General features: G+C 39.1%; 1 protein-coding gene across 1 annotated transcript in view; it reads right to left on the bottom strand.

The window, feature by feature from the left end:
- Positions 1–1,980: 1,980 nt before the first annotated feature.
- tmem135 (transmembrane protein 135) overlaps positions 1,981–12,988 on the bottom strand; it is a 362,855-nt gene continuing 351,847 nt past the window's right edge. Inside the window, exon 15 of the mRNA XM_067986325.1 lies at positions 1,981–5,895. Coding sequence (XP_067842426.1) covers positions 5,766–5,895 — 130 coding nt within the window. The 3' untranslated portion in view covers positions 1,981–5,765. The remainder of the gene's footprint in view (positions 5,896–12,988) is intronic.

Here is a 12,988-nt window from a genome sequence, read left to right as displayed (position 1 = left end):
AGGCAAATTCCCACTCTTTTGAATTGTGCCATGGCTTTTTAAAATTCATATAAACCAGTGTACAAGGATGGAACCTCATTATAATATCTCATTCAAAGCACATCACCTCCGCCAATGCTGCACTTCCTCAATAATACAATGGAGTGCCTGTCTAGATTACACATGCAAACTCATAAGCTTCTGATCCAGAGATAAGAATGCGGCCAACTATGCCAAGCTGACAGACGATCAGATAGTTTCTAGAGTATGATCTATGCAAAAGATTTAGGTTCAATTGGCTCCCTAGGATGACTAAGATGGCACCTGCTAGAGTTTCTTTCTCGCCAGCTTCCTCTGCTGGCCTTTTATCACTGCTCCACCTGGGAATTCATTCTGCTATGCTGCTTCAACCTCCTTACTGCTCATGTGGGAATTCACTTAGCACTGTCTGTTACTAATTTCTGCAACTGTTCATGCCCTGGCCTCCATCTGGCTACTTCTGGCCCCATGAAATGATCAGTTTCGTCTCCTACATGTGACAGGCCCCCAACTGATCAACCTCTGCTCCACAATTCCCACCGCTATGTGAATTGTAAAGCACCACAGATTGCTTGGAGCTACATTCTACAAAACCAGGTGCAGGAGGCTCTTTGGTTTGGTGAGAGTGCAGACTATTTGAAAGCCCTAACCACTGATGTAAATTTACCCCATTTTTGTTGCCCATTTGCTGCCCTGGCTTTTTCCAGAACATGAACCATCCTTTGTTTTCCAATCATCACTAGGATAGGGCACCAAGTCTCTCTTTCTCACCCATGAACTGGGTACTTACGTCAATTTCCACATTAAGCTGGAACCAACTGCCAGACTTGGACACTCAACTATTTCAGTCTGACCCTGGACTCCTGGCCATTATTCCCCAAGTGTCCACCTAGAGGGCCTGGCTACATTTTAGTCTCTGTACGTACTCCACAAAATACAAATGGTGCATGCACCACCCTTCCGAACTCCTCTCTTGTCCTGTCACCGCTGTAGGCTTGGAGTCTCTCCTGGACATGCCAACGATTCTCTTCTGCTCCGACAATGTGCCCTTTGTGGTACCTAGAACTACCTCGCCATGAGCAGCAATGCCAATGCCTCATTTCCTTTGCCCAGCAAACATGCCGTTCAGCAAGAGTAAATCTCACTAACTTTCTTGCTATTCCCCTATTGCTCCCCTTCTCCCAGAATACCTAGGTCCCATTCCTTTTTTTTTATTCGTTCATGGGATGTGGGCGTTGCTGGCGAGGCTAGCATTTGTGGCCCATCCCTAATTGCCCATCCAAACTGCGTGCAACAGGTACACTTCAATCTGTGGCCTTTAGGCTTGAAGGGTTGGAGACCCTTGGAGGTGGAAGGCTAGCAGTGTGGCTGTCATCACCAAATCTCATTTGGGCTTCTCGCTGCTCTCCTTTGGCATTTTGTTTGAGAATGTCACCGTCTTCACCTCTCCTGCCTCTGCTTTAAAGTTCTCATCTATTGCCCTCCTTTGGTAATTTCTTGGCAGAGATCTCCTCCATCTTCGCCCTCCCTCCTCCTTCAAAACCAACTCCTGACCCCTCCCTTTCCTCTCCACACATTCAATACAATCACTCCATCTTTGGGGGGCTACCCATGACCTCCCCCAGCCTTACATCCCATCCCGCGCCCTATGCTCCTCTGACTCTATGTTCCTATGCAGCCCCCGCTCCCAGCATTCTTCATTTCTTGGCAGAGCTTTCAGCTGTCTTGCCCCTACCCTCTGCAACTCCACTCACAACTTCTTAGCCTTACTATTTCCCTCCCCCATCTTTAAAAACCTCCTCAAAATGTAACTTTATTCTAGGCCTTTGGCCAACTCTCCTAATTCATCTAACACTCAGTCCATCTCTCCTTGGAAGCACCTGGGATGTTAAAGATGTTACACAAATGTACCCAAGTAATACAACTTTATAGTATTTCTGAAAGAATTTTAGACTTCCCACACAAATGTGATTAATTTTAATATAAAGAAACCAAACTAATTCAGAATCACAGAGTAGGGTTCATCCTGTAAAACTAGCATTACTGTCCAGTGTGCTCAAATCATCAAGGAGCAAAAAGGATTTTCTAGTCTTCAGCTTTTTGTCATTTCTTTTGTGCTCAGAGGTAATAATATTAGTGCTGGTGAATAAACATTTTTCACAGTGTAAGCATAACGCACTACCAGGTATAATGACCCAGGAAACGTGCCTTAACCTGATCCACAACAGAACATCCTCTCCTGCACCAGTGAGACATTTACTCTTTCTTTTATCAGACAGCCTTGTGGTCTCAGAGTACCAATTAGACCCAAATTGGCAGTTTTATGCTGCAGACTCAAGGCCAGTACTAATTAGGTGGCAATGCCCAAGCTCGTTTCACATAGAACTCTTACAGCTGCCAGAGAGAAGACTTCTATCTCATACATGAGCTGGATTCAAACCTGGGCCCTAACTATGAAAGGATACTATGTCAGAGCTCTCCATCAACAATTCAAAGACTTCGAGCAAGATCTTAATACTGCTACAGCATCAGCACACACAGCAAATGCAATTTATTTCCAACATTTTTTTGCATTGGCTGAATATTTTAAATAGACTGCTCTTCTTTCTCATCTTTCTGCTACCATCAAAAGACATAACTTGCACATTGTTGCCCCACTTGTTCATAAAATCATTCACAAAACAAATAGGACAAAGAAAGACATTTTGGAATTCCAGCGGTAATTGACCATTTCTCCATGTTTGAAATAAGCCCATCACATTTATTGATGCATATTAATTTTCTTTCAGTTGAGATGGATCAGAATTTTGGTATTGAAAACTTTTTGGTTTTGAAGTACCTTATAGTTGGAAAATTTCAGGTGCTATTTAAATAATTGCAACAAGTTTGAGGAGTATTTAAGGAAACATTTCCAACATATAACATGGAAAGAAATGAAAGGTAATTAAACATGTACTACAGCATCAATCACGATGGGGTAAATGTACAATGTTATGAACGTCCGCATGTAGATACACACAATGATATTTTGTAATACACAAACATTATTGAACAGTTATTCCTATTTTCATACCTGCCAATAATAACAGTAAGAGAAAGCTCTCAAAGCATAGCAGTGCAAAACCTGTTGCAGTTAATCACTACACACAATATAGAGAATGTTTACACAATTTCCACCATTAAATGGAACTTTAAATTGTAAAATGGAAATACAGTTGTTTTGTCTGCGTTTGTGGGGGAAGAAGCCCATTATTGTCATTTTTTTTTCTATTGCAGTTTCTAAGACAATTGTGATATTGTGGTAGCATAACTGTCGTTCAATATTGGACCATTATAGATATTTAATCTAACATTTGCTTTAAGTACTGTGGGTTTGAAGAAACCATTAATAATGGCTTTGGGTTACTAATACCAACTAGAAATTAACAAATTTTGAGTCAGAACCATTGCCCGCATGCACTTCTGAATTGCATGTCATTTGAACTACTTGCTATGTTACTCAAAAAAGCAGATTTGAGCTAAATAAAAACTGACAATAATAGAACCATCTTCTTTCATTACTATAAGTAAAAATATACTTGGTTTCACTGATGTTTTATTAGTATTTTAATTGTTAAAATTAAAGGATATTTATATTAATATACAAACTTGTTAAGATGCAGCCTTAAATTTATCACACGATTTACATGTTTTGAGTTTTCTATTTTTTCTTACAAAAATTGAATACAATTACATGGTATATCATCTTCTCTAGATTTGTTTTGTCCCCTCTCTGCAGTGAAGACATTTTATACAAACCACTAGAGGAGTCTGTTGACAGTGGAAGGGTTTCATGTCCTTTGTTTTCTTTTGTTTGTGTTTCAAACTCAAGTTTTCTAGGCAGAGGTTTAAGGCGGGAGGGACAAATGGGAGTGGTAACAAAAGCAACAAATTGTGCTCTTTGCAATAAGAAGCCATACATAAACAAATACAAACTGCCCTTTAACCCTTTGTAGCTCAATACATATAGACCAATGCAATAAACCAATTTTTCACAAAAGACATGAATTCTTTTTGAAGTTTGACATGTTGCTGAATCAAATCTTCCACAATAATTTTCCAGTACATATCAGGGAAAATCTCCATTTTTCCAATTTGTTGGAATAATTTGAAAACTCACAGTTTTGATCAAAGCTATCAAAGCAATTCAAATCACATCCTGTAATGAGTCTTGCTTTATGAGGTAAATAACACCTGTAAATATACTGATTATTAACCAGACGCATGCCATTATTTGATGGAATACCAGTCACAGCTCTGTCAATGCCAACCACTTGTGTTGGAGTAAAATACCAAAATAGTTGAAGGTTCTCAGGAATCTATTACGTTGGTATGAGACTACTGGAAACAATAGCACTTCCCATTCTAATTTCACATACCACTGGAACTGATGAGGATAGTCCAGTTGGACAGCTTAGGCCAGAGTTCTTTAATTAGCAGCACGTAGATGGATCTAGAAAACCACTATTTCCAACTTGCAGCATATGTAGTGCATTAGAGCAGTTCCCATCATCGTCTGCATGTCACTTGCTTTTCATTTCAAGTTTCAGAAACAGCTCTATTTACACATCATCAGCTATAGAAATAAGGTAGTTTCTTACAGATTCAACACACATGCATTTTTCTGTAAACTAAAAGGCATTTTTTGCTATTATGGACTATGTCAAAAAATTCAATTTTCTTCAGTGTAGTATAAAACAGAATAGTTAATTCGTAAGTATATCCTTATTGTATTTTTATTAATATTTGGAATTTCAATTTCTGCACTAGATCCTTTCTGAACAATTTACTGATGGCAATTGTTCGATTCGCAGAAACAAAAGTTCTTCAGCTCTCAAAGGGTTGCTGCAGCTTAACTGTAATAAAAGCCTATAGGGTCAATTATCAAGTAAAATTTCTAATTGAATAGTTTTATTTGTTTTAAATTCCTATTACATGAATGCTTTTTTGCCTGAAAAACACATTTTATTGCATTTACAGCCAAAATTTTCCATTCAGTTAGAAGAGTACTAACAAATTCTGCAACAGAAATTAGTACTAAGACCTTCATTAAGTTATAAGTATGGATAGAATTTTGTGGTAAAGAGGTTACTTATTTAACCAAAATGAACAGGGCTTTGTTGATCAAAAATGATCGACAATTTAATGGTAAAAACAACTATGTTCCTTCAGCAGTGCAAGTCGGAGGTGCAATTTACACAGAAGGATGTAACTTATTTTCCATCAAATACTGTTCATTTCCTTTGTCTGTCAACAACTGGCTATAAGGGATGAAATCATAACTATAGACTATGTAAAAGAGAAAACATATTGAATTTCTCAAACAAATCCATCAGCATCAGTGTATATAAAATGGGTGCTATCCTGCTAACAAGCAGTTGGCATCAATGAGATTTGTAGTACACCTGAATTTGTATGTATTACATTTAAAATAACTAGCAAAAATTGTAACAAAATCTGGAACAATCAATTAACAGAAACTACTGAACTTCCAAAAATTAAGTGCTTTAACATTCACATTTTTTTAATATAAGATGAGAGGCTCAATTAGATAGCCCTTCTCTTAAGGAAAACAGCAAGAATATGGATTGTTAACCAATATTTTTAAGATGAAACACTGGAATTAATGACTCCTTCTGTTAAACCTGCCTTAGGATACTGAACCATTGCAATGAATGTTTATCCTGGCTGATCAAACCAGTAGGCAGTCAGGAATGGAGTTCAAGTTCTGGTGTCATAAGAGTATATCTTGGGTCCAGTCTTGGTATGAATCCTTTGAAGTCTCTAGAGGCTTGTGTGCCAAAAACATCCAATGCTCGCCTGTTCATCAAAGCAAACCTGGTTGAAACAAAAATATAAGGATTGGTATTGAAAAAACTTGGTATCTTAGCAGTTGAAGATACATTTAAGAACATAAGAAATAGGAACAGGAATAGGCCATTCGGCCCCTCGAGCCTAGTCCGCCATTCACGATCATGGCTGATCTTCTACCTCAATTCCACTTTCCAGCCCTATCCCTATATCCCTTAATTCCCTCAGTGTCCAAAAATCTATCAATCTCAATCTTGAATATACTCAACGACTGAGCATCCACAGCCCTCTGGGGTAGAGAATTCCAAAGATTGACCACTCTCAGTGAAGAAACCTTTCCTCATCACGGTCCTAAATGGCCAACCCCTTATCTTGAGACTTTGCCCCCTAGTTCTAGACTCTCCAGCCAGGGGAAACAGCCTCTCAGCATCTACCCTGTCAAGCCCTCTGAGAATTTTATACATTTTAATGAGATCACCTCTCATTCTTCTAAACTCCAGAGAATATTGGCTCATCCTACACAATCTCTCCTCAAAGGACAACCCTCTCAACCCAGGAATCAATCTAGTGAACTTTCGTTGCATCCCCGCTAAGGCAAGTATATCCTTCCTTAGGTAAGGAGACCAAAACTGTACATAGTACTCCAGTTGTGGTCTCACCAGAGCCCTATATAGGACCTCCTTACTCATACTCCAGCCCCCTTGCAATAAAGGCTAACATACCATTTGCCTTCCTAATTGCTTGCTGTACCCGCATGTTAACTTTGTGATTCATGTGCAAGGATACCCAAATTCCTCTGATTACTAACATTTCTTAGTCTCTCACCTTTTAAAAAAAATTCTGCTTTTCTATTCTTCCTACCAAAGTGGATAATTTCACATTTCCACACATTAGACGCCATCTGACACCTTCTTGCCCTCTCACTTAACCTGTCTATAGCCCTTTACAGCCTCTTTGCATTCTCCTCATAGCTTACTTTCCTACCTAGCTTTGTATCGTCAGCAAACTTGAATACATTACACTCAGTCCCCTCATCTAAGTCATTGATAGCTGAGGCCCAAGCACTGATCCTTACGGCATCCCACTAGTTACAACCTGCCAACCCAAAAATGACCCGTTTATTCCTACTCTCTGTTTTATGTCCATTAATCAATCCTCAATCCATGCTAATATATTACCCCCAATCCCATGAGCCCTAATCTTGTGTAACACCTTATCGAATGCCTTTGAAAATCCAAATATACTACGTCCAGTGGTTCCCCCTTATTTACTTCGAACTAATCATGACAAATCTAGCTAACTTACACTGTCGACAAATGTAATCCACTTTTACAATAGCCATGCGCTGATGGGGTTTTTGTTTATTTAGTCTAGTTGATCTCCTGTGGTATTGCACACTGCAAGTCGAGGCCTAGTGCAGTATTCAGATCAAGCTAGGGTAGAGGAGAGGGGGAAAGGGGAAGGGAGAAAGAAGGTATGGGGAAGAGGAAGGGGACGGAGATGGGGAAGAGGATGGGGGAAGAAGAAGGGGGAAGATGGACAGGGAGGAACAGGAGGAGGATGGGAGTGGGAGGGGTCAGGGATAGATAGTTGGGTGTCCAATTGTAGCTGTTAGTCTTGTGGTTCTCTCCATGGCAGAATTTGAAAACCCCTTGAAAATCACGATAATATTGTAAGATTTACCCTTCCGACTGATCCCAGGTATCTGGTTTGCAAATTTGTTCAATCAAATCACGTATTCGGTAAATCAGAATCGTATCATTCAATGAGAAATGTTGTTTTAGAGAGTTGCGGCACGTGACAAGAAAAAAAAAACGCGTCACGTGGTACAAACAACAGCAGAACCTGTAAACTGATCTGCTATTTATGAATATGCTTTCAGAATCTATGAGTGATTCTGCAGAATTCAAAAAAGCATTCATTAATATTATGGCCGATTTGCTGGCGATAAATTCTTGGATTTGATTAAAAGGTGTTAAGCTCACATTTCTAATGTTGCTGAAGATATCAAATCGTTCATGGAATCAACGTAGACAATGTTTTTACAGTGTAGAGATTTGGGCAGATTTGGTCAGAAATCAGGCTGAAATAGTGAAGTGCTTTATGCCTGAAAACGCTGGGTGCTGTTGAAAACGCAACCAGTATTTCACTGATTCATCAAAACAGAAACGAGGTTTAGTCGCCAAGAAGAAGCATGAAGCTGCATCCGTTGCAGGTAGGCAGAATGTTTAAATTTATCTTATATTTTTATGATGAAAACTGAACAATAGTTGAACAAACTCGGGCGAATGAATAAGCTTACAATTTCTTGCAGTTTTAAAAATGAAGTCTCACTTTCCATTCGTTCATTTTTTTGGTTTATATATTTTAGTGCTCGTGACTTGTTCTTTGTATTCAATGTTCTTCCCTTTCTCACTCTTTATTTTCAGCAGCAGACACAAATTCATACACAGAGAGTGGAGAGCTATCAAAGCCTGCCTAGAAGCAAACGAGGGTACTGCATTCTTGTTCTGGACTTGACCAAGTAGTTCGATCTTCTCACATTCTCCCCAAAGTCTGCATCATCTGCCGTGCTCAAAGTATATCATAGACTTAACCTGTAAGAGACGTCCTGAAGTTCTGGTACAATGCGAGTTGGTCAATGGTGGGCAATTACTTGAAGCTACCTGTCTCGAGCAAGACCAGAACCTGCTGTCACATATCGAGAACCAAGAATGTGTGGCAATAGAAGCTCGCTATCATGCCAACTGCCATAGGTCTTGTACACGCTTCCTCACAAGACAAGAACCGACAGGAGAGCGACCGGAACCACTATATTCCAGAGCATTTGGCCATGTCATCTAATTATGATCTCTTGCATAAACACGTTCGACGTGCTAACTTCCAGGCATCCATCTATAAGCGCAGCTTAGAACAGCACCCAGATAGTCTGTCTCCTGTTGGACATGGGTGGAAGTTGATCAACAATACCCTAGGAATTGACTGGATGGATATGCAACCAGCTCAACAAAGCATTCTTGAACTTGCGTACCAGACATGCAAGAAGTCCAAGTGCAAAGCAGACATGGCAGACGACAAATGCTGCGTCTCTCTGGCATTCCTGTACAGAGCTGTGCACATTGCAAGAAATGTGACAATATAGATCTACCAGCTGTTACTTATGAAGATATTGTAGAAAGTGAGGAAGTTGATGGAGATGCTGGATATGAAGAAGAGAATTTTGAGGAAGAATAATCCTTTCAACAGGCTAGACAATAACTATATTATTTGAGAAAAAAAACACAACTTTCTCAAAGCTAGCACTCTCATGCCTTTCTTGTTTGTTTGTTTTGTTTTGTTGTCTATTATAAGTTATATATGTCTTGACATATATTGAACAGTGGAAAATAAACTTGAAACTTGCATACATGTATTTTCTTTCTTTTGATTTGATTTGATTTCAAGACCAAATTTTGTCAACATGATTAAATTTCACTTCTCTCAGTAACTGAAGATTAACTACACATATTTTGCATGGTAGTCATAATATACACAACAAATACAGAAGAGACACTGTACAATGCCTTAATACAACATTTCCCAAACTATTTTGGCTCCCACACCACAGTAGTGAAGGTGAGCACTCTCGCGCCCCTCTATAAATATAAACATTAGATATTTGTTGATAACTTACAAAACATAAAACAAAGTTGAATAAATCACAAGTATAAAAATAAAACACACTGTTTTCCTAACAGTACTGCCTCCTACCCTACAGGTCTTTAATGTAAAGCAGCGTTTCCCAAACTGTGGGGCACGCCCCGCCCCGGCGCAGAGGTCAGAAAAATAAAATATTTTCAGAAAAAAACAATGTTGAGGTGTGTCCCAAAGTGAACGCTTTTACTGTGTTCCCCACACCCTAAACGTGTAGCGGTTTGGGACACTGCCTTAGATTGCAATAATCGTGGGAAGTCCCACGAAATGGCAATGACGTTGCTCCAGCAAATGACCAATGGGCTGTGTGTGTGGGAGGCTCGAGGGGCTGCACTCTTCCTCCTACACACACAGCTCATTGGTCATTTGTCGAAGCGATGGCATTGCCATTTTGTGGGACTTCCCCAGTCACGTGAGTGGATTATTGCAATCTAACGCAGTGTCTCAAACCGCTCTACGTGTAGGGAAAATGGCAAAAGTGTTCACTTTAGAACACACCTCAACAGTTTTTTCTGAAAATATTTTATTTTTCCAACCTCTTTGCGCCCCCCCCCCCCCCCTTTTAGAACCTTTCACGCCTCAGTTTGGGAAACGCTGCCTTAATATATGAATTGCATGCAAATTCATTACTTTTTTCTTAACTTTTCCTTTATTTTAATACAATAAATTGATGCAATCAATTTCCAGTCATAAGTAGCAGTTGAATATTGTATTTTCTTGCATATTAGTTGATCACAATTAATACTGTTTTCTAACATTATTTGTTCATTTTTAAAAAGCATCACTTGTTTGCCATGTTATTTTCAGCGGGAACTGTGGGTTAATATGCAACTTTTGAGCGTTAAAATCTTGATTCGGCACATATTGCCTATACTTTTAACAACATTTCATTCCCTGCCAAGAATCAATTTCTGAAGAGTTTTGAGTTGTTCGCCTTAGAGTCGATAGTGGGAGATAGAGGTTGAGGTAGGGGGCAAGGGGCAGGGATCAGGCCAGGAGGTTTCAATTGCAGGCTGGGAAATGGGTTGAAGGCCTGCAAAGTGCCTCGATGGGCAAAGAAACTCAATTCATAAAGAGGAATTTACACCATTGCGGAAATTAGTCTAGTGGAAGAGCCGGTATCATACGCCAGGTAGCGAAAAGGGGAATTGAGCCTGATGTTATCACGAGGGTGATTTGCTAAGGAGTTAACTGGCGGGAACAGGAAAGTGCTGCTGCCATAAAAAAAGAGTGCAGAGACTGAACCCAAGGAATGACGGACAGGTCAGATGGAAAATGCCCAAAAGAGGAGTTCGAGATAACTTGTATGTGGGCAAAATTTTATTCAATTGATTTAAATTTACAATTTCCTCCTTACCTTTTTTTACTTCATCAACAAGCCTGCCATCACTGGAGGTTCAGAACCTTAGACTGCTCCAGGGCATCACCCAGTGGCCAGAGGCTGCAGCTACATGCAGACTCAAAATGAAATAGCAGCTGTTGCGTCAGCAGCTAGGGTGTTACTACTGTTGGGTATTATTAACATTAGCTAACACTTCAACATTGCAAAAACCCCAAGAGAGTAAAACCTTCAGGCGTGACAGGGATTGCAGATAAATATAATGGACAAATGCCATAAACAGTTGACATCAAGGTTTACAATGCACTTTGAAATAGAATGTTATGACCTACCTATTTTTAATATACAATAGATACAAATGCAAATAAATTTCAGAAACAGTGAATACTTGACAAACTAAAAAAGTTATATTGCAAAATATATTTAGCTTTACAGAATTGAAGCATAAAGACTGATGATGAAGTACGATAGACACTGCCTTACAGCTCTAGGGCTTTGGGTTCTAAATCCAGTCCAGACTGATGGGATGAACGTCTCTTCCAACTGCTCGTTGTAAGAGTCCAATGTGAAATAAGTTTGAGCAGTTTAAATCCAGTTCCTCGTGGGCTTGGGCCTTAACAACTAAACTACTACTAGGCCGTCATTAGTTGGGAATGTCAGTCAGACAGGCCCTAAGGATGGTTGGTGTGAGAAATGGAAAATATGTCATAGGTGTAGTAGGGGGGTACTTTCCTGAGGTTTGGGTGGAGGCACAATGTTAGGGTCGAGCAGAGAGATCTTTACTCTGGATCTTACTGTGCTGTACCTGGCTTGAAAATGTCTGATGCTGACACTGGGTGCCTAAAATAGAAAGTGTTCTATTCCCCAGCATGATGAATACAAAGGTTTTTAAAGAAGAAATCTATGTTATTGCATTTTACCTGTAGCAATAACAGAATCACACCTTAGACACTCTCAGCAGCCTTTCAGAGTAATAACATTCTTCAAAGGAAGAAGACTTCAAGGTGTTAAAATGGCCCTGATGAGCACCGCTCAATTTTCAAAATCAGAAAGTTGATCTGAATATTAGTTTGATCTTATTACTAGCTGAAAGTGCATCGTAATAGTTGGACAGCTAAAAGCTAATCATATACGGGCTCCAATAGATCCCTTTTAATAGACTGCAGATTAAGGCAGAAAGCAATTTCTACTTCAGAATACATCATTAGGTCAATGTAATAGGATTTAAAATTTTCTTTATACGTGGCTAACAATGCTTACCAGTCTGTATCTTATTGAAGGAAATCTAAAATATTATTGATAAACCTCAGATAATTACTATTTTAGAAGTGGAGGTTTACTCTGATATTTCTATCTAATTTATGCAGGGAGCAACACAGTAAATGATGTAATTGTTTTTATTAAAAAGGAAATGCAACTGAATTGTACCTGTAGATATTTTTAAAGGTTTTAGCATGGTGCACAGGTTAACAGATTCCAGAGAGTGTTATTGATGTCGCTCTGCTTGGATAACAGACATATATACAAAATATAAGCAACTTCGCTTCAAAGAATTCTAATCGGTGTGTTTACACATCATGATTAGGATCAATGCTGTTGGCTATTAAACAACTTTGTAAAGTTTTTAAAAAGTCAAATAAAAGCTAAAATATCTTTGTACTTTGGTTAAGCAACAAAAAAACCTGAAAATTCATGAACTCAAAAGGTCCACAAACCTTTTACCTGAAAGGACTTAATAAAACAAAATATAACACCAAAAACTAGATCACCACAACTTGCTCCTATTTAACTTCCAAGCAACTTGACCGTTCATGGCTTGTACATCAAAATTTGCTGGTCTGCAAGTGGTCAAGACTTAATTGCAAAAGATTTTTCACGTAAACTACAATCTGTTCTAGTCTATTTTAAAGTTAAAATCTTCCAGCTTTGCTGCTCTGAAGGATGTGGTTATTAGGTACATGGGGATTTATCTGGTGCTTGGGAATTTTTGATTTAACTTTTTGTAGGTGCAATTTATAATCACTGCTCAACAAGTTGTTGAGGCTCTGCACTCTGACGGTGCATGCCAATTGGATTGTGAAGTGAGGC

This window comes from Heptranchias perlo, chromosome 6 (genome assembly GCF_035084215.1).
Source record: "Heptranchias perlo isolate sHepPer1 chromosome 6, sHepPer1.hap1, whole genome shotgun sequence".
Taxonomy (NCBI): Eukaryota; Metazoa; Chordata; class Chondrichthyes; order Hexanchiformes; family Hexanchidae; genus Heptranchias; species Heptranchias perlo.
The sequence above is the reverse complement of the archived record's forward strand: the minus strand, read 5'-3'. Positions and strand labels throughout refer to the sequence as shown.